Genomic DNA, 23,402 nt, shown 5'->3' with positions numbered 1-23,402 from the left:
TTGAAAGAGTTCTATAAAGATCTGGAAATCTGTGGGGGAAAGTGTAGTCAATTTGCAAAGAGAATCATACGGAAGATGCATGATGCATCCTCTTGCAACTCTTTAGACAATATAGTCTCTGTGGATGATTCTATTACCGGTTCAAGATCGGTGAGTCTGAACTCTGAATGTAATGGTTTGAACTAGGAACACCAAAGTCAGAAATCCAAATGTGAAAACATATCGTGTATTCGTGTTCAGCTACAACTGAGCATAAACTAAAAGGATGATTTTATTGAATATAACTTGTATTCAGCTACAACTCACACAGATCTTACCAAGCTCAATATTAAACAATAATTTTACACAAAGAAAGTAGAATCCCTTGGCTTATATAGGAAGAGGGCGCCGAATCTCATAATCTGTCTGAGTTGCAGCATGTATTTAACCAAAATTGAAGAACCTGCAATTTGCGAGCTGATTTTGTGTGGTCCGTAAACGTATGTTAACTGACCTGCAATGCGTTTCATGATTTCTACTCGAAGGAATGTGCTGTCCATACTTGACGCAAAACTGTTGGGTTCCATACTCCACTAGGAAGTTAAACTGGAGGGTGATCATCCTCCGGCTTCTGTGGAGGTAACGGTTTCCATCCAGGTTTCTCATCCCAATACATGTCATAATATATATGACCCGGGGTGCGATTCGTAACACAGCACCATAAACCTACATAACGCTTAACACGATGCCTAAATTTCTGCTCTCTTTCCTGAAGACATAGTTTTACATTCAAGTATTACACCAACAATGTAGTAAGCAGAAGACATTAGGCATATATTAAAATTGTCGGTGCAAACTTGCCTTATCAGCAAACCCAGTGAAGGCATCTCGGATTGATAAGAAGTTTATGACTTTGATATGCTTGAATGCAAAGAATACTTTCATCAGCTATCAAACAGTCAAACACAAGTACATCAGTTTAATCATTGTTACCTAGAACGACATTCAGTTTAAATCATTGTTACCTTCACTTTTTTTTTAGTTTTAGGTTTTATCTCGTTTTTCCTCTCTTCTTTTTTGCTTAATTTGTAAATGAAGGACAAAACACCTTTTAGAAAGGTCTGTACTCTTTACAGTTACACACAAAAAATCCCAGCAATTAAACAAGACAAAAAGAGATGAGCGACATAAAAGGAAATTATAAACAAACTTTGAAGATTAACATAGTGATATGTATAAAGACATAAAGAATATTTAAAAATAAAGTTACTCACAGTAACACACATGAAATAACCAAATAAAAAACCAATTTTGAAAATGATGTGGTCAAACTTGAGTTATGGTCCCACAATAATAAACAGCTCCAAAAAAATATAGTCTTGTAATCTTTGAGAAGTAGAAACAAGAAACAAGAAACAGAAAAAACAAAAAAAAAAAAAAAAAAAAAAAAAAAAAAAAAGGAGAACAGAAGACGAGAAGAAGAAACAGAGAAGAGAATAAGTAAATCGTGAAAAAGAAGAAACGAGGAAGAAATAACAGAGAAGAAAAAGAAGCAAGAAGAGGAAATGAAAAGTACCTATTATTCAAATTAAAATGGAGGGAGCCATGTGAAGACGATGTTCTTGTCTTCTCACTTTTTGATTTAGTTTAGGGCAAAAAAGGTACCTTTTCTCTTCCAAATTAATTAGAAGGATATAACTTAAAGGAAACTAGTAATATCATGCAAAGGTAAGAATTTTTAACACCTAGAACATAAATCATACAAGAGTACATCTGCCATACAAGAAGCGCATAAGACGCAAAAAGCGCGAGGCACATAAGGCGCCCTAAAGAGCGCCTCATGCCAAGGCGTGCCTCAGATGCGCTTTTTATAACTAAGCTCTAACAATCATAAATCAATACCGTTTCTTCACTGCTATATTTGGGAAATCTTAGCACTCCACCAGCAATTGACTCATTAGCAATGCGACAATTTTTTGATCCCACTTGGCAAAGCTGCACATCAAGCCACGACTCCTTTATCTGCACAGATACTTGGGCAATTAATCTTTTAAAACCTGCTGTTTATATTTGCTGAATCACTCACTTCTTTACAAATAAACGTACTTCTTGAGGCAGTGCCGGATTATCCAGGAATGTGTACTCTCTGATGTCAATATGTGGGCCAAATTCTTGTTGTGGTAAGTTTTGCAACATCACATTCACCTGCAATAATTAATTAAAAATATGATAAATTTGGTAGATTGTTATGAAATGGTATGACGGTGAAATAGGAATATCTTGAGTTTAATACAATATGAGCACAAAAGGCTGCAGAATTAGCAAGAAATAATCTTGGCTTATTAATACGAATTGAGCATTAATGAAGAAGCAAGAATTATGGAACTAATATAATTTGTCGTTTTCATTTGGGAGAGTTTCTTGCCTCTAGAATGCAAATTATACTGTGCTAGCCAAGGTTTTACTTTGCTAATAGTAGGTTCTATCCCCTGTCACTAATCTTTTCATGCAAACAATTACTAAAAGATTTTACTGTTTATCTTTATGGTTTTGGATGGTCTAAATTTCCAGTTTATGGCGCATTTACATGCAAAATATCAGCAACCAGTTTTAAGAAGCTCATTTATTCTGCTTTCCACTTCATGAGTAGTCAGTGTTTCACTTTAGTTTAGTTCATCTTTTCACCAAATGCTTGTTTTTAACCAAACCCCCATCCCCTCTCAAAATCTTCTGTCAAATTAAATATTTAGCTTCAATGTGAAAGCTTTACAGTAAAAATGAATTATAGAAACACTACATAGAATCTTCAGATTACGAATGCTTATAAGCCAGAATTTTAACATAGGAACTTTATGATCCAATTACCAAAATTATTTCACACACATAGCAGTGCCTAAAAACAACAGGAAACCATATACTGAAAGTATATATATGAACACACAAACATAAGTTAAACAAAGGATTAAATCGAAAGAAATTCACCCAAAGCTCTACCTCAAAAACATGATCCAAAGGGCATATGAAAGGTTGCCTTGTCCTGGTACCCTCCAGGATTCCTGGATGCCCAAACCAAAGCCTATCCAATCTGCACCAAATTGGAGGCATAACCTATGAAACATAACAAGAAGTAATTAAAAATCAACAACAAATTTCGAGTAAAGAAATGTCAAATGACATATCTTGCTTTCAACAATAATATATTTATTGTATCTAGTAGAAGTTACAAAAAATATTCATTCAGTTTCACATAGATCTTAAAGATGCAAAGCAAGGAAGTCATGGATAAGGCAAATTCATATGACATATCCTGCTTTCAACAATGTCTTTAGTGTGTACACCCACCTTCTAGGAAGCGTTGCCAAGAGCCACTTCATGCTTTCCATGTGATGAACCAAAAAAAATTTTAAAAAGAAAACACCAAATCCTAGCATAAAGATACAATGACCACTCAAAAGAACTGACTAAACCTAGGGGAGGTTCTGACAGCAATCTCAACAAAATGTTCCTGGAAGCCTGAATGGCTGATTCATATCTGTGTGAAGCAGTGTTGCATGGTTGCAAATTTCCATGGAAAGGGAAGGTTTCAGCTTCTTGCTGAAGATCTACACATTTCTACTTCTCACATCAATAGTGTAATAGCAACTATTAAAAAGGTGATCATGGTCCTCAACACAGGATTTGCATAAAGCACAACCAGAATCAACCTGCAGACCTCAAGCAATTAATCTATATCCTTAGTGAAGAGCTTACCTTGAATAAGAAGCCATAGGATGAAGAAACTTTTTGGAGATGCGTTGTTGAGGCAACAAGATAATAAAGCACCCTTGGAAGACACACTTACCAAGAGCTTAAAACACCTTCAAGATGTCACAAAGAGCCCTTATAAGATGATCTGAGCTACACAGTTTGCTCAAATAGATTTCACAAAGCAAATAAGTTTTGGTCTCATAATTCAACCTCTAAATGCATGTCTTGTGCTCTATTTGTAGAAGTATTAGACATGTACAGGACATGCACGTCTAACCTATGATTCCATCTGCAATCTGTGACTCCTAACTTAGAACTTAAGACCCTAACTTAAAGCTACTAAATACTAGATTAACTCCCAAGGACACACGGTTCCTAGGAGACTCCTTACAGCAAGCTTAACTAAAAATAGTTTCCTAAATATACTATGAGCATTGGTAGCTCTTATTACACGTAATTTACGCCTTATAGTTTCAAAATTTGACTGCCCTAAAATCTTCCAACTAAGGATGGTCTTTACACTTTCCCATGGACTCTTCAACATAACAAAAGGTTTATCTCATATGAATTAGTAGAACTCTTTTCAAATCAGAATTGAACTAGATATATACTGTTACAAAGGCAGCCTAAATGGCGTCCAAATTAAATCCAATGAGACATTCATTCCTTGGCTATTTACTACCCCCGCTTGTTGTTTGAAACTGACATATTGAATTATTCATTGAGTGGCTAATTAGCTTGATGCTGCTATATTTCAAAGGCTCTTCGAGTTGCCAAAAGAGTACAAATTTTCCTTTTTGAATTGTCATCAACAAAGTAATCAACATTAAACGACTATGAAGACCTTAACTTCAGTGAATAATTTAGCACTCCATTATAAATGCTTGGATCTTCTTCATTAGCTATGACTTCGCTTGATGAACTTGAACTGAAATTAGCTCCCTTATTCATATAAAGCCAATCAAAATAAAACATGTTCTTTCCCTTCTTATCATAAGCATGATATCAATGACAATTACTAGACGGATATTTTCCACCATTTCAATGGACAAACATTAAGACCTCTTTGTGATCTATTAAACGATATGATTCTTTAGCATACAACTAATATTTTGAACTTGCCTATCGTGTTGGATGCAAGAACTAACATAGTTTGTATTTTTTTAGCGGATCACTAAAAATAGAATCATCTTAAAGAATTTGGTCCTTGACTCTAATTTCACGTGTTAGTTTTGCATCATTCTACCCCCCAAAATAATGTTTGAGCTCAAACATTGCTTGGGTGAAAGAGGATACATCACAACTTTGGCTTCATTGGAAAAAATCGGATTCTTCCCTTGCTAAGTCATTTCAAGCCATTTTTCATGCATCTCGTTCATCAGTGCGTATTCCTTCATGAACATGTAAATTTTTATAACATCGTCTTCCTTGCAAAGAAAAACATAATATTGATAAAGTTTCTTCATAGCTATATACTTTTTCATATTGAAGACTTGATCGTGCGACTGATTGACTAACGAGAGACTTGGTTGTCTTGTCAATATCTTATCTTAAGACTACACCTTATCTTTAGTGTTGTTAGGAAAATATTATCTTCTAGTATTTATTTTATCTTATTTGTACATTATAAATGAAAATATTGCCCATCATTTTTGAATTCAGAGAAAGTTATTCACTTTTCAAACAAAAAACGAAAGTATTGAAGCATGCAACCCATTGAACTTTAAATTTCAGAAGTGATTTCATGACAAAGAAAGCTTCGGCGGTAGTGATTTTGTGAGCGAAGAAAGCTTCAACACTAGTTCATGACAAAGTAATATGTTAATAATGTTGAAAACAAAATACCACTAAGAAAGCAGTAAGCTCAAGTAATGTTGTGAAGTTCATGATGATCTAAGTCAAATTTATATATCAAACTAAATGAGAGGCAGCAGCATTGGCCTGAAAAACCGAAAAAATTACTTCCATGAATCTTCAATTTCATTATCGTTCAGATTCAAATTGGAGAACTATATACGGCATAATTGTGCTTTTAGTACATTAAAAAATTAGTCTGTAGTTGATAACAACAATGACAAAGCATATTTTCATGGTAGCAATGCTGCGGTGGGGAGTTTGTCTACGATAAGGAAGATGGTTTTCACTTTTATGAAACTTCTTTTTGTTTTCTTTTCATTTTCTTGCATAAATGACCTACCATAGACGGTGAATAATTTTGTGAATCTACTCTTGGCGAACCTACTCAATACTTAAGTTTATTAAAAGATAATTGATAGGTTGACTCATTATGAGTAAATCAACAACAAATTAGAATTTTGAAAAATGTTTCCTTATCTTTAGTACTAAAACTATCATCAGTATTCATGTTACTATTAATATAAAATGTAAACTTTTAGTCGATCGTGGTTAAGCAATGTAGTTATCGGTGCTCCTATGTTCATCACTTCATTGTCAAGTAAAGGAAGTTAATGATATATAATGATTTAATTATAATCACATCTTTATTTAGTTATAGTAGATAAATCATACTTACACGATCACTTTCGGTCCATTATTGTTAGTTAAGATATATTCAGTCTATGATAGTGGACAATTAGCAGTCAATACTCAAGTTCTACATCATAAGTGGCAAATCGTATTTGATTAATCACAACTAGTCATAGTTAATCAATCATTGATTCATAGTGTTATTAAATGAGACATTTATTATAGCTGAAGATTCTTAGTATGCCTTCCAAGATAAAGTACATGTATAAATCTAGATTCATAAATGAATATGAAAAGTTAGAGTTATCATGTGCATGTGAAAGGTCAAAGGTTCTAACTCTTCAAAGGCCACCACTATTAGTAGATCTGTTTTAGCCCCTATATAGAAGGATTTTGAATTCATCGTTTCAAACATAAATAAACACAATCTTTCTATTAGTTTAATCTTCTTTACTTACAAAAATCCCATACACAAGGCTTCTTTGTCTTCAACTTCTCAGACATTCAGCCATAATATAATTTATATTTTCAATGGAGAAATTTATGATTTTGTAGTATCAAAAATCATAATAAGACTAGTTTAAGAGCTAGAGATTTGTGAGAAGAAGAGGAAAATGATCCTAAGGCTGAAACCACATTTTCACAGATTGCAAGTAGCACATCACCAAAGTGGGCTTCTCCATCAAAGGAGGTAATCATCAAAAATCAAAGCCTTCAAAATAATATCATTTTTCCAAGAATAGTTCTTGCAAGTTAATCGTTGGAAGCTTGGGATACTTTGCCGAAAGAATTTTAAAAAAATCAAGACAATCGAGACCATCAAACTTCTAAGTCTAGTCACCAATAAAAAGAATGACAAGAAAGAGATCGGAACACTTCTAAGTCTATTTCTGATAAAGGAGAAAATACAATTGAAAAGAAAGACAAATTTTCTCCATGTGTAGTTACAAGAGAACTAATCACAGAGAGAGTGATTGTAAATGGATAGGCAAGCGGAAAGCCTCAGTGTAACCATTGCAAGTAGTTTGGCCATGAGGAGAAAGATGACGAATTGTCGAATGATAGTGGGTGCACTAACCACATGACCTAAGATTCATCCGGTTTTACTCAACTTGACACATCAGTCAAGATCCTATCAGATTTTGATCAAATGACAAAAGTAGCATTGCACTAGAGATTTACAAAGAAGTAAAACACATCAAGGAAGCCTTTTATGTACTAAGTTTAAGTAAGAATTTGAGCAAGAATTTGATCAATGTCCAATTGATGAGAAATGGATATATCATTCATTTCAAAAGTAATACTTGTCATATTTTAGATTCATCTGAAAAAGAAATCACAAGTATTTTTACAAAAGATCTTGTATTCATCACTTCAAACAACAACACAAGGTTAGATTATGTTAAGACACGCCCAACATAACCACAAACTAGTGATGGCAATCTTGATGTCTTTAAACATTAAGTCTGGTAGCAATGTACTATTTCAAATGTCTTTTAGGAGAATAAGTTTTTGAGCCCCAACTAGGGAAAATAATGCAAGGCGATACTAATAACTTTGTTTGCTTATGTTATTTGTGTTGGAAGAGTAGACACGTTTGTTTGCTTGGCTATTTGATAGAATAAGCTTTTATGTACATATTATGTGAAAATGAAACCTTAAATAGTACAGTTTGACTTTGGTGAAGGATTTGTTGACTTAATAGGCATTAATTTAGAAAATTTTCATGTAAATTAATGGGGAGTTTGCTTTTGTTGATAATAATGTAATACAATTCCACAAATAGTGTCCTTGGATGAATAGATGAATAGATTAATTATGTTGATTAAGTGCTTTAGTTAGGAAGGGGGTCTAACGTGTGGGGATGGGGAAGCATGGGAGGAGAAGGGTTCTAACCAGGAGTGATCTCGCTAGAGGTGGTGGCCGAAGGGGAGGGAGAGCAGGCCAGGATGATGGTCTTGATGGATGGAGGAAAAGGAAGCAAGAGAGGATCGGGGTGGGTTAGTTTTTTAATTTCTTTTTTACTTTTCTTTTTAAAAGGTTTATTGAATTTTCTTTTTTTAATACATTTTACCTGTTGTAGCAAATTAATTTTTTGCTAGGTATGTTCCAGTTGAACAACACTTAAAGTTGGGATTCAATATTAATCAAAAGTTACGATTATTGTAGAAAAATCGGTAATTATTAAAATAAATTAATAATATAAATGAATTAATGTAATATAATTTATTCCATCAGAAATTAAAGTATACTATTTAACAATGAAAATAAAAAGTCCAAAACTGGTTTATATGCTGGTTCTGAATACGTTCCAAAACCAGTTGATAACCAATTTTGAAGCGGTTTATAAATGTTTTTTATTTTTATTATTGCACTTTGACTTTTCTAACCCACTCTTTCACCTATATATATTTAGCATATTTTAGTTTGCAAATTTATCACAAATGGCGATGACCTAGAGAATGAAAAGCAAAGGGGCATGCATAGTAAATTTATACGAACAAAAGAAATTCGTTCAAAACAGCTGAATGTTCGATTAGTTCTCACCAGAGTACGATTCAACAATGATGCAATAGCAAGTGCAGTTCGTATCTGCTTAATCTGAAGAGAAGCATTGAAGCATTAAGCACATGCAATAATTAATAGTTAGAAACAACAGACATCAGCAGTTCACGTCATACCTGGTAATTAACAACAGCAAAGTGTGATTCAACATCATGCTCGCCTTCTAATAATAATTTCCCTGGAATTGCTGGCTTAAATGATAAGAAACCTCCTGGCTCAAATTCAACATAGCAGACAGGTCATGCAAGTTCCAAAACTTAAAATCCAAGACAAATGGAAAACATTAAAAAACTAAGCATTCTCTTAATTCAATATGTTTGTCCCTCCTTCAACTCATAAGCATAAAACACGACTTCAGTAACTTCTATGATCAAAGCGAAAATTTGACTATACTTGATGTATGGCCTGCCAAAATCTAACATGAAAAACATGTGTATTTCTTCTAGAAAATAAACGCACATGTAGGTTTTTGACATGAAGGGAAAACATATAAGCAAGCAAGCACGATAACTTGCCTGGGAGAGGAAATTTCTTGACCATGTCAACGGAAAGAAAAAAAATGAAGTACATGCATGATTTTCGACATGGAATGCAGCACAATTCATGCCAAGTCTGAATGAGTTACCTGGAGAGCTATAATAATCTGGTGAGTCATAGAACAACATTCCTTCTCGTAATCGATGTCTCTTTCCATCAGTACCAGAATATTGGAATGTAGTATGCACTGCATAAGGTTTCAGTTTGAATTGTTCGTGCATGGCCTGTCAATGATGTACAATGATGCAAGTCAGGCTCGAAATACATGCTAAATACTACAGGATGAAAGCCTGCATATGTATAAATTTAATATGCAGCAGGTGATTTACATTTGGACATAAAGTTGATAGTCCACAAATTATTAGAGCAATCGACACATAAATGGCATATATAACCAATGAGAGTTTGCTGAAAAGAGAAATTAGAAAGTTTACAGTGCTCTCTAATCAGGTGGATCATTCACTTAATGAGATAACCAGAGAAATTTGGTCTTGAATTCAAGAGAATTAACGAACAAGTGTTCTCCTCTTGCCAATGCCCATGTTGGTCCATGTCTCTTCTTCCATTAAAACTTTTTGGAGCTTTTGTAAATTTGGAGTAGTAAACCCTTGAAATTCTATTGCATGCATCCAACAATTAATCCACCTCTCACAAGGTCAAGTTGACCTTGATTCCCCTAACTTTTTCCATGGCAAGGGAAGGAATCTTAAGTAAAGTGTTATGTAATCTTCGTATGCATTAGCTAAGACTATCCATCATTCTTAGAGACAATCAGACAATCAACCATTTAGTAGTAGAAATTTTTATTTTTACCAAGAGAAAGTGGAAAATTCAAGTTGTAGATTAGTTTATCTTCTTAGTAGCTCTTGCTTTGTAATCTTTATTGTAACCATTCCTTAATATATTTCTTTAGATATTGTGATTTACAACTTTTAGTTGTACATTTGTTATCCCTTGTTGTGATCTTTTGTTGATAACAATTCGAGCTTTGTAGGTTAATTAGTTGAAGTTCATCTTTGTCCATCCATCTTCAAACTAGTACCTTCTTCAATTCTTCATTTATTCATGTTCATGTTATTATTTTGTTGTAGTATTTTGAATTCATGTTAGTATGTGATTATTTTCTTGTTTGTGAAATTTGTTTTCTTAATTACTTTATTAGTGTTGTTGATCTTAATTAACTAGTTCAATCCTTGATTAATTAGTTAACTCTTTGCTTAATTAGTTGTTAATCATACTTAGTCTAATTATGTTCTCTTTCATTATTCTTCATGTTATTGAAATAATTATGTGCGAGTATTTAATTTCTAGGGTTAGGGCCAAATGACCCATTAACATAAATTAAAGGATAATTAGAATTAATTAATGTGAGTTTGGCTTTCATGTGACCTATTAAAGGTGGTTAGAACGTCATGCTCTTGGACCTAGAAGCTTGGTTCATGAATGAGGAAAGGCAAGCCCTAGAAGGTATGCCTTACCTCTCCCGATAGCCGTTCATAAACAATCTTGCTTGATGTGTTGAATACCGTAGATGTATACTCATGGAATAAAAATAAGGTTGTTCCGTCACATAATGGCCGCTATATAACGGATTTTAAGCTTACCGATCCACGAAATCCCGTTATGTAACCTGTGATATTGAATTATGGAATAACCTTTTAGAGTAACAGCCATTACAAATTATTATTCTAACAAATTAACCATTATACTTTTTTTTAGTATCTAAACTCTTCTTTCAAGGATGCTCTTCAAATCTCATAGTACACATCAAGATGATCACAGCTGTATATGAACTAAAAAAACTGTACCTGAACAAAATATGTATGCCCACTACAAGATATGATGTCCTTTCTGATGGTAGATGGAGAAAGAAATATGAATGGAAACTTCAATATTCAGTGACTAATAAAGGCTTGTCAAATAACTGCGAACAGTCTTTGATAAACAAACCTAAAGCACCCAACTTTGCATCCAAGTTTAGTTTCTTGTAAGAAGCTACACCAATCTAAACTCTTCTTTTCAAGTATTCTCTTCAAATCTCACACTAAGCATCAAGATGCTGACTGCCGTATATGAAATAAAAAAGAAAGTGTACCTGAACAAAATATGTATGTCCATTACAGAATATGCTTGCTGGAAGGAGCCCCAGTTTGAGATTGCCATCATAAGCATAGACAAGACCACTTTCATCATCTACGGAGGGGCCAAGCTGCCTTCGTACAATATCATTAAATCCATTCTGATCCCATATCTTGTCATCAGCCAGAAGTAACTCTTTCCATTGTTTAGCCAACTTCATAGAAGATTCTGTAGGTCTCCAATGAAATATTCCTATATTGTATGCACCACTAGCTGTTTGACAGAAATTATCAATGAGTACCATTAGAATAGTTGGATAAATCTCATATGATATAATTTAATTAAATATACATCAACTAACATTTAATGGCTAATTTACTTTAACATTCTATTAAAGGCTTTATATACATCAAGAAAAGGAGAATGGCTCCAAGGCGCAACAGATGCAAAAAACCCAATTAACTTTTTTTTTTTTGCAATGAAAAACCCAATTAACTTGGTGGGAAGCTTAGGCGTTGATTTTCCAGCTGATAGAAAGGAGAAATGAAACAGCTAACTAGGAGTAAAAGAAATTCTTCCAAAAAAATGTCAAGGTGTAAAGTCAGCGGGAGCTGGTCTATGACAAAAGAAGTTGCTATTACAGCATAAATACAACAGTAAACATTGTTCAAAATCTATAATATATTATCATCCTAGTATTGGTTTCCAAAACACAAGCAACTATCATTGCTTTTGAATTGATTCTTAATTTCATGGCGCATGAAAATATAGATATTTAAGAAAACTGGACCAGAAATATTGATGAAATTTAACTTTTAGGAAATCTACATCCACAGTATTGTATAAAATACAGAGGTAAGAACCAAAAAAATTATAACAGAACCTAGTTTGTTTGATATATTTCATTAGAGAGGGTGTATTTAGATCTATATTTAGTACATAATAAGAGGATTTTAAGAAACCACAAAAATTAAAATTTCCTGCAGGCTCACCTAGCTGCCAAACATCCAAACTGTCATCAACCACTGTTGGGACAACTTGATCAGTGGATGTCAAAACATCTGCTTCAGGAAAACGGGCAAAGTATGGAAGAGGATTCTGTTACATGAAGATGGAAGGTTATGAAAGGAAATTTTTACTTGGTATACAAATACAGAACGCTATACAAAATAATGATTTCGTGGGAAAGCTACGGCAGGCATAGGAGAGGCAAGCATAACGTTTTTTTATCACTGCAAAATATCGCCCGCATATGTGTATCATCGCCCATATTGTAAAGCGTTTTGAGCGTGCTATGACCGAAATATAAGCCAATACAACAGCAAACTAACCGGATCCACCGCAAAATCCACTTTGCAACCAATACAACTATTACCGAAATTGTATAATTGCACCATGGCCCTTACAGCAACAAGCTCAAGGGGGGAACTCGGGAGGCAGGTGGGAGCCCCAACTTCCTCCAATTTCCGTAATTCTAAGCCTTTAGTACGAATTTAAAAAGATTTTGATCCCCCATGAATAAACTTCTTGGTTCTGCTACACAGGATACCAAGAGAAGACTCAAGGAACACAATCTTTATGAAACAGAAATATATATATCAGGCCCTTGGATCAATCTCTATGAGAATGGAGGGGTATGTGAATACAAAAACAGAACACAATAAAGCATAATACTGTTAACCACAAACACAGAAACATATAATTGCATAGTACTCAGACACACACCCCTCAAGCGAACTATTACTTCTCAATATATTTCTTTAGCAAACTCTGGAAAGTAGCAGACTAATTTCCAATTATTTGATCAAACTTAAAGTTCTATTGGTATATTGTTGACAATGAACTTCGATAGAATGATAGAATAACATATTCTTTCTACATGAGAATATTCAAGTCAGTGATAAGCACATAGTTCATCAAAAACTATGGCAATAGAAGCATCAAAAGATTTTAGGCAGTATCCGCACTTCAACCATTAAAATGAGACATGTAGAATCTCAAACCATAATCACATCATGCTTAAATATAACAATCCCATAGCCTTATTACCACAAATTGGAATTGGGCTACATGAACAAAAAGATCATTTCCAGTGGTCTTCCACATGATTTTCCTTCGCTATTCATTTTGGTTTTTTACTATCTTGACCAGTAAATCTAAATCTTTCATATCTTTTACAACTCTAGCCTCTAGTCATCTTGGATATTCCTCGCCGTTTTAAAAGTCCCTCGTGTTTCAACTCTATCTTCCTTACAAATTTAACTAATACCCCATATCTGCATATGCCCAAACCATCTCAAGGATTCTCTTTCCTCTTCACCTCAATATTTTCACTTCTAAACCCTTTCTTATATCTTCGTTTTAAATTTCATCCCTTGCCATATGTTCGCTCATCCATCGAAGCATTCAGCTTTTTGATACTCTCATGACTAATATTCTTACAATTATCATTTCTAAAATTGCAACATTCTGATCCATATAGTAACATAAGCATAATCATCTTCCGACACACTTTCCTTTCGGATTCAGAGTCCTCAATCACATAATGTCTTAATAGTCACTCTCAATTTTTGCCACAATTATTTCTAACGGTCACACCTCTATGGATATCCTCACTATCTTGGAATAAGGATCCAAAGTATTTGAAGCATCAACTTGGAGCCATAGCTTTCTTTTTCAACTTCATAGTGTCTCTACTTAAGTAATTCATTCTAAAGTGACAGTTCATGTACTCGGTCACAATTTAAAACCTCATAACTCTAACTGTTGTATCCATTGTTCAAAATTAGCATTTACCCCCTCTATGATCTCATCTAACAAAACAATATTGTCGGCAATCAACATGCACCAAGTCACATCTCTTTAGAAAGTCCTTAGTAATCTTATACAGGACCACATCAAAAAGAAAAGGACTTAGGGTTGAACCTTAGTGAAGGCCAATTATGATTCGAAAATCCTCTATTGCCGCTCACATGTCCTTCACATATCTTGGCATTTGGTTTTCCTTAATATGTCAAGTTATCTTTTCCTACGGTCTTTCTTATAAACATATCAAACTATCAATGTTTCGAGATCCCAATCTTAACTTGGTGCCCTTGGCTTTCCTTAACCTCACGTGTTCAAAACCTGTGCCCTTACTCATTTGACACCAAACTCGAGCAACGTGGCACATTGCTTTTAGGCGATGACCTAACAATGGTTCCATACTTAACCTCCTCCCGTAATTTAGAATTTCAATGATCGGTACAAAACTTGAAATAAATCAGAAGTCTTAAGCCCAATGCATGAGTCTATGGTACAAAAAAATATAATTAAGACATCACCAACCTAAAATGCCTATAAGAAAGACATTAAAATATGTCTCATAATTCTTACAACCATTCACTTTCCATGTGCTTTAGATTGCATTTCATGATTTGATCCATGTGACATACTATCTTCAATTTTTATAATAGTTACACTTCTCTTACAAAAGCTCTCATAAAAAGTGAAGATGTAGTTACTACGTGGATAGTACATGAATATTTAGCTCATCAAATAAGATTAGAACGATGATTAATGTGATCAAACTAGTAATAAAGAAAAATAAAGAGGAAAAATCATGCAACCACCAAAATCCTAGACTCTTTAAGCGTTTAGAACGAGATCATACCAAATGTATTCCTTTTCATTCCTTTACGTTGTTGAATTTTTCCATTTAGGGTTACTCCTTGAATTTCACATCCCTTTTTCTTTTCCATATTCATAAACTTCTATTCCCTTCTACACTCTTTTAATCCACTTGGTGGAACCACTTCAATTTCATATTTTTGTGGCTATAAGCTAACAAAGACATCAAGGATTTAAGTGAATCTTTGAAAGCAGACTCAATTAGTTCCCTAAAAACATACCGCATGCATAGTTTAAGATCAAATAGAGTGATTTAAACAAACTACTAATTAAGCTAGAAATTGAGGTGCCCTTAATCTACAGTAAACTGAAATAAACCCTCAATGCTTAATAATGTTAAATACTCCCTTGGAGCCCCAAACTTACTTCCACTTTTCAAAAAAGATTAAAATAGTATGTTTACCTAATCTTATATCACCTTCATTATGTAAAACAAAGCAAATCTTGGCCAATGAATTCGAGGGGAGGGGATCATAGTCATTATTTACACAAAAAAATTGGGGGTTGGGGGGATTGAACCCCCAACCTCTAGATTAAAAACTATACTCCTAACCACTAAGCCACATCTTTATATTGTAATGGTGATTTAAATTTTAACTTTTATATAATGATCCAAAAATTTCAGAAGTTGAGCCTTATTAAGCCTTAGTTAAGACATGTAAACTCAAGTCTCAAACCTAACTCGTCTATGTATTAAGTAACAACCCTAAAATCTTAGCAAAAATATGTGTAAAAAATCATGTTTTTAGATTGGATCACATAGAAGAAGACATTTTGGCTTTTAATTTCAAATTTGTCTTCGAATCAAGCTTCATGAGATGAGCCAATATTGTAATGGTGTTACGCTGTGGAAATTTTTTTAAGAAATACTACCACTTGCGTTAATTAAAAATTAAGTGGTACCATGTAGAATATCCCTTGTAGTTATTATCAAAATTTTACACACATAAAAAGTTAAAAATAAATAAGCTCCCTCCAAATAAGTTGTTTAATTTTTCAAAAGAATGGAAACCTTGGTTGGGATGTTTAGTTTAGGATATAAATGAGATGGATTGAACGGAGTTGCAGCCGACGGGGTGCTCACTACAGTTCAAGGGACCAACATTACTATATAGGTCAGAGATCATTGTCGAATGATGAGGATATTTGAAATGTGTATATTAATATTGATAAATGCATATACGCTAAAGAATAAAATTTGAAATAAATACATAAGATTAGAACTTGGAGTCGCGAATATTGAAGACAAGATGAGAGAAAATTGTCTACATTGTTTTAGTCATGTGCAAAGACCGAAAAATGCACTAGTTAGAAGAATACAAGGTTATACCTTCGAAGTGTTTAAAATGAAAAAGGTAAGTCGAAGATGACTAATAGGAATGAAGAATATCATAAACAATTGCAACTTGTTGGGACATATGTCAAACAAAAAGGCATGAATTGAGGAGGATATAAATGTGGATGATCATAAAATTAATTTTGTTGGTTATTGATTTGTACTACATATTATTACTAGTATTAAATAGGGTTGAATAATCTTTTTAAGTCACAATTTCCCACAATAATTTGCTTTGATTTATGTAACCGTCCTTATATTGTTGGGATTAAGGTCTTGCCATTGTTGTGATAGAGTGTACAATATCAAACTTAAGATGTTCTAACTTATAATATGTTGTTCCTTATTCGTCTATAGAGGGCAAGTTTCCCAAGGAGGTTGTGGGTGCACTAGATCCATTTCCTCCTTTGCAAGTAAAATTAACATAATAATACATTCTATTTTCTAGCCTAACTTGGTGGTGGAGTGCCTATTAATCAATATTAACATCTAATGATCTAATTGATTAGAAACAGCCAAAGTGAATTAGATGAATTTAAATAAAAACAGAAACTCTTCCCTTCAATACAATCAAAAAGCTATAACCCCATATAATGAATTCCAAAACTCTCTAACTAATGATAGGAGAAAAATATACTAGAACATTTCAACTCAAACATAAAAAGCACTTTAGGATGAGTCGCTAGGAGTACCTTCAACCAAACCATGTCTGTGTCACACATGAGTAGCTCATAACCAAATGGGAGAATCGAATTGATTAAGATAACCTTTTCCCTTCCCATTTTATGAAAAGTTGGTGTTCCCCATCCTACATCAATTGTGCTCATGTGGCTTTCCATATCAAAAACTGGAACTCCCTTCCAATACAAAGCTTCCAATAATTTAGTATCCATTGCACCTACACAAAAAAATTCAAAAATATGGAGATTAGAGTTTAGCATACTATTATGCAATTAATGAAGTACCTATAACAACTCAAAAAATAAAATTAAAAATTAAAAAACTATTATTAAGAGATTATAAACTTCATAAGCTTTTCAGAATATATAATTCCTCCATCCTTTAACTTCAACCTCTATAATCAAAAGAAGAAACAATGCCACACCTTTAATCTCGAGCGATGGGGTTCGCTACATCAATACAAGAATCGGAAACAAACAACTTCTTACAAATACTTGAAAGGGTCAAAATTGGTATATTTTTTAGCTTTGAGAATTAGATTTTAAGGTTTAAGCTAGAGCCAAAGACGAACTATATTATTCAAGCATAAACAAAAATAAACAAAATCAAGTTAATCATGGAACATTAGTGGTGAAGCTATGTCTTGAGATCAAAAGAACTTACCAACTAAGAGATTCGATACACCTAGATCAGTCAACTGTTTAACCCAAGTCAATATAAAATCCATGAATGCATAGTTTCCAAATGTCACTACAATAGTGTTATCCTTCGCCCTTTTCTCCACTAACTCTTTTGTCAACCGAAAGGACTCCAAAGGGGGAATTTTCTTAGTTTTAGAAGGAACCTCCCATATGGGCTTCAATAATGTGCTACGAGTGACCGAGGCAACGGAAGTTTGGGATGGAGAAAAGCTTGGTTCTTGAAAATGAGAAATCGCTCCTGAAACATGATTCAAATCAAATATATTTAATCAACGGCCATTCGGTATCATTCACAAATACATATTCACTTTTCATAAAACATAAACATTAGACATAAGATATAGGTTTGATATAGAAGAGAAGTGGAAACCAACAAAACCTACATAAATCCACCTTTTGAAATAGGCACTAGACTACAAGATTGAAAAAAAGGCTTTGCAACAAATTTCCATCCACTACCAACACAACCCCACCCTCACCCCCTAAAAAAGAAAAATATTGCAACGTTTAAAAATCCTAAGGAGAACAAACTATCAATTTATAGAATAAAAAAATAAACAACTAACCATGTTAAGCTTGTTACTTGCTTTCTATCAAGTCTATAATCCAACTAGAAAGAATCACTCATCCTACATCCAAAATTACTCCCTTTATGAACCTTTTTAAAAGTGAGACTTTGAACCATGTGCACATCATTCAAACCATGGTTCAATTCAAGATGATGACCTGATTGATGACCCAACCCCAACTCAAGTGCATAGCTTAGTACATAGCTCAGCCTATGGTGAAGATCCAACCCAAAACCATGAGGCAAGCCAGACTAGATCAAGCAAGGACCAAGAGTCAGCCCAGAAAGATCAAGGCAAACCAGCAGCAGCCTCATTCAACTCACAGAACAAGGCAACTGCTTGCCAGTTTTCTGATGACCAGCCCACCTTGCAGCACTGCCTGAGCGCTAACCAAATGAGCCAAGACCTAAACAACCCTGGGAACATCATCTCTACACATGGCCCTAACCACCAAGGGCCAAGAACCCTACTGATGGTGCACACAGCCCACTGAGACCCAAGCACAAGGTGGGCCAGTCGATGGATCATCCCTGGCAGCATGTCTGCTTAATTGTTTCTGTTTTCTGTTTTTGTTTTTAAAACAAAGTGTTGTTTGTCACGTGAGTTGGTAAACTAACCGTTAGACATTAGAAACCTATATATAGGTCTCTAATCATTGTGTAAAGAGATTCAGATTTCATTCTTAATATTGATTTGTCATTTTTCTCAAAGTGTTGACTTACTTCCTCTTTTCCTTTTGTGTGTATGCGTGTGTGATCAATCAGCTGTCACGAAGAAAGTGTGGAACACTTTCTGTTTTCCATATTGTGGAACAATCTGGAGAATAGTCTTTCATTTCATTGAGTGAAACTCAGATAGGAAGGAGTGTGCAATCCATCCCATTGGTGAGTGAAACCTATAGGGAGATTGAAGGCTGACCTGAGAACCAAGAATTGGTTTCTTGGGTTCATTTGTGATCAGATTGTGGGTTTGTGAGTCATTCATCCTTACTTCCATTGATAAGGCTGATTGTAAGCAAGTTTAGGAGTGTGAAGGACCCTATCTTGGTGCAGACTTCATCTTAACATGCTCACTAATAAGAGGAATGGCAATATGGCATGTAGGATATTCAATCATCACTCTCCAAATCATAACTCAAGATACAATTGTGCATTGTCATGTGGTTTTAGTTTTATGGAAACCGTACACCCTCCACGCAACTGGAAGAGTTCCCAACTTAACGACTTAACAGCGTGCAGTTAATGACAAAGATTATTCACATGCTCCTAGGCTAACCACGTTGTAGCATATTGTTCAGCTTTATATTAATGGTGATGTGACACATTATGCATTAAAACATGAGAACGCATGTATGTAAATAGTAGTGTAGGGTGTAATAATCAAATTTCTTGTTAATGTTGTGGATTTATCCTTGCAAACTGAGTTAACATAATATTCTCCCAGAAGGTCTACACGTTTGAAAAATGCACCTACTGTTTTATATGTTAAGGAGTGAATCTTATTTTGTCATTCCTTCCCATAGTGTAAAATTGCGATAACGGTCGCGATCGAGGTAATAAAAAGATGATGCAGTAACGAGAGTGATACGGTTATCGTTACGCCTAAATATTGGTCGAATCATAAATTATCCCTTGATATGGCTCTAAACGTGGTTTTATTACACCTATACAATGCAAGAAATATCGGTTCGTTTATGTTGAAAACCTTTACAACGTGGCCGATGCGATGCGATGCAATGCGGCCTTGTTTTTACACTATGTTCCTTCAATCCTTCCTACTGTTTAGCTATCCTTGGTGGCTTAGTCTATTTATAGTCCTCTATTGTATTGTTTCAAAAGCATTCAAGTAATACAGTAAAGTATACTCTATACTTTACTTTATTCTCTTTCTTTAACCTTTTTGATGCAAGTTTACATGGCATCACTACCTTAGTTTCATGAAAACTTACAGCATGATGCACTCTCATGCCTGTCATTGTCAATACAACATCACTGGCCACGCTGCAATGTTTACACACCACATTAAATCCTTAAATATAGCACATTAAATTCAAAAGGCTACAAATCCTTCCTTTCCACTACCATCCTTTCCAATTTCCTCGCTTGAACTTTCTCTAATACTACAAATCACTTAAGATACAGTGCACAAAAAACTAAATCCACTAGAACTTTCTCAAATCAGTCCTAGACTTTAAACATCAATTATAGCAAGTCACTGATCAGAAAAGTTAGAAAATATTAATGGGGTGTTTGGCAAGGTGGATTTGGGAGAGAGTAATAGGAATTTAGATAAAGAAAGTCCAAGTCATAGTTTGTTCCAGTGTTACATACTTCGCTATTTCGCTTTTCGAATTTGTGATTCGCTCAAAATGGCCCAAAAATAGGCCGAAATCAACCATAATTTGCTTTTTGAGGTTTGTGAGTTCACCAAAAAAATAGCTAATCAGGTGACACTGGTTTGTTTACAAGGAAGAGGAATAAGTATAAAACTTAAACTTAATAAAATTCCACAAGAAAAATGTTAAAGGCAGCTATTGGAGTTTGAGAGAATTGAGCCCCAGAGTTCAATAGACTCCCATCCAAGTCTCAACTAATATAAATCTCAGAATCCCCATTCCCATTTGCCAAACACCCGATAAAAACTTAAATAAAACAGAAACAGAAAATACACGACTGAGAAAAATCCACAATTTGTGATTGTATCATCAAACAATCAATATGGCATTTCAGTATTTTGGTTGCAATGAATAGCATAAAAAGAAAACGCGTTTGTTCCACATAATTGATCCTTATTTATATAATATTTTATTTAATTAAATTTTAATTTAATCTGCATTATATTTATAACTTTTTTTCAAAATCGAGCATAAATATAAGCAAAAAGAAAGAGATTAGGTCAAAAAGTACTTGAAGGCGAAGTAATAATAGAGATCTGAGCATCAGGAGGCCTAGAAGTATAAACTCCAGAAAATACAACAAAGAAGGAAAGAACAAGTCCAACGATCACTGTAGCATAGATGATGATTGATAATGGTTTTGATTTCGCTGCTTCTTCACAAGGATTTATCCATGCCATTTTTGCCATCTTCTTCGCTAAATCAATAACATAATAATATTAATTAATAAGATAAGATATAAGAAAAAAAAAAGTGTAGAGACTCGATTCAGAAAAAGAAATATGTGGACGATTTGAAAGTAAATCAAATTGTATTGTCAAAGTAAAATAAAATGTGGAGAATCTATTGAAAATAAAAAAAAATGCAAAAGAAATTAAATGATTTTAAAAGTCAATTTGATAAAACCAAGCCACCAAGAGTAAGGTCGTCCCCACACAAATAAGGTAGATATTTATCGAAGACCTAGGGTAAGACAGAGAATCAATACCTTAATAATGTTGTTACTTGTTACATAAGAGTCGTTCGTACAATTGCAACTTGACTCTAGCCTTATATCCAACTTTAGTGATGGTCACGGCCCATGGAGCGGGTTATACGGAACTGAATCAAGAGTCAATTTATTCGTTTTGTCTATAATTAAAACTCATTTCGTTCATTTTGTCTATGCACCTATTGAAAATCAAAATCGACTCTATAATAAGTACTCATTTCGTTTATTTTATCTATGCTTCAAAAAAAATAAAACAAATTTGTAAATGTAATGAAAAAAATAAATTGAATATATAAATAAAAATATAATTAAAAAAAATACTACTACTTCTCTGTGTTATGATTGAAAAAATAGAGCAAATTCATTTAACAGAGTAAACAATGTATCAAAAACAATTAATTAATTGTGTAGTAATTGCAAATTATAGTGAATTCCAACTCATATGACATATGTATGGTACTATTTGGAGTAACACATGACATGGGTTATTTAATTTAATTTATTAGTTTAATGACAAAGGGTTTGTTGGTTCCTTTGTCAATGGCTTTTGCTTTCAAGGCAGTCTCACATCAGACTTCAAAACTCATCAATTCAATTCTTTAAAATAAGTAATTTTCAATCCTAATTATTTGTTTTAACTCAATAGTTTCATTATATAACAATCTACAATTGCACAATAATTAATAAAATATTGAGAATAATTAAATTCTGTAGATGAGATAAGAACTAAGAAAAAAAAAACAAATATTTAAATGAAAAAAATTAAAGCTGCAGAAACATTATTTAAAATAAAGGAACATAATAAACTAAAAAATTGGCAAACTAATGAGAGCGGAGAGACTATGAAGATCAAGATCAAAACTTTCTTTAACTTACTAATTGTATTATGTATTGGATTCTCTTCTCATATATTAATAAAAATAAAACATATTCTCTCTACTTGTGGACCTACATACCACATTGTTAATTAACCACTTTAAATATACGTGTGATTTTTATGTTTTCTAGGTTACTTAAAAATATTTGTAATATTTTAAATTTTCTTTGTTTTTTTATTTGCATCCAAATAATTTTTTACGCTTTTTTCAATCGTTTATATCTAGAGTTATTTACAATTAAAAATTATAAAAATTTAATACTATGAAAATATGCGGTCGAGACGAATAAAACAAAATCTCACATGATAATATTTTTTCTCGTATACTAGCCGTAATATGTAAAATAAAAAGCGTATTACTAAATATCACCACCTTTTTCATTTTATCGCCACCCTATATATAATGAATTTCCAAGATTGCCCCTGCATAATTTTCGAACTCAAAAACTGTAACATATCTCTAAAACTCTCTAAAAACACTATGTTAACTTAAACAAGCTAAAAGTGTACATCAAATAACAATGGCGAACCAAAACGAGTATGATAACGATTCGATAAGTAATTGGTTTTCAATTTACATGTGCTTCATATAAACAAAAGGAAGGACGTTGTAGAGTAAGTTTATACTTAATATGTCACCGTTATAGTAATATAAGAGGTGATTTGCATAACTTAGACAATGTTGCCCGACCTGGTTCTAAAAGTAGGGCTTGTGGGTGTAAATTTATAATTTTAGTAACTAGTCATAAACCAGGGGAAAGACCTTGGACAGTTAGAGTGTTTTCTGGT

At 33.5% G+C, this 23,402-nt stretch overlaps 1 protein-coding gene across 1 annotated transcript; it reads right to left on the bottom strand.

Moving 5' to 3' along the window:
* Positions 1 to 253: 253 nt before the first annotated feature.
* Positions 254 to 21,703, bottom strand: LOC130804712 (arabinosyltransferase XEG113). Its single transcript, XM_057669259.1, has 13 exons — positions 21,257 to 21,703; positions 17,744 to 18,019; positions 17,092 to 17,297; positions 12,387 to 12,492; positions 11,411 to 11,667; positions 9,404 to 9,539; positions 8,895 to 8,989; positions 8,761 to 8,814; positions 2,974 to 3,087; positions 2,086 to 2,184; positions 1,882 to 2,001; positions 841 to 927; positions 254 to 748 (listed from the first exon to the last, which is right to left on the bottom strand). The coding sequence occupies exons 1-13, from the start codon at positions 21,432 to 21,434 to the stop codon at positions 581 to 583; spliced, it is 1,896 nt and encodes a 631-aa protein (XP_057525242.1). The 5' UTR covers positions 21,435 to 21,703; the 3' UTR covers positions 254 to 580.
* Positions 21,704 to 23,402: the final 1,699 nt, after the last annotated feature.

Source organism: Amaranthus tricolor, chromosome 17 (assembly GCF_026212465.1).
Source record: "Amaranthus tricolor cultivar Red isolate AtriRed21 chromosome 17, ASM2621246v1, whole genome shotgun sequence".
Lineage (NCBI taxonomy): Eukaryota > Viridiplantae > Streptophyta > Magnoliopsida > Caryophyllales > Amaranthaceae > Amaranthus > Amaranthus tricolor.
The sequence above is the reverse complement of the archived record's forward strand: the minus strand, read 5'-3'. Positions and strand labels throughout refer to the sequence as shown.

Coding starts and splice junctions, on each gene's coding strand:
- LOC130804712 (XM_057669259.1), bottom strand. CDS start 21,434: ATGGCAAAAATGGCATGGATAAATCCTTGTGAAGAAGCAGCGAAATCA. Junction 12,493..17,091: donor CAGACATGGTTTGGTTGAAG/GTACTCCTAGCG, acceptor TTCATGTAACAG/AATCCTCTTCCATACTTTGC. Junction 2,185..2,973: donor CTTTGGATCATGTTTTTGAG/GTAGAGCTTTGG, acceptor TAATTATTGCAG/GTGAATGTGATGTTGCAAAA.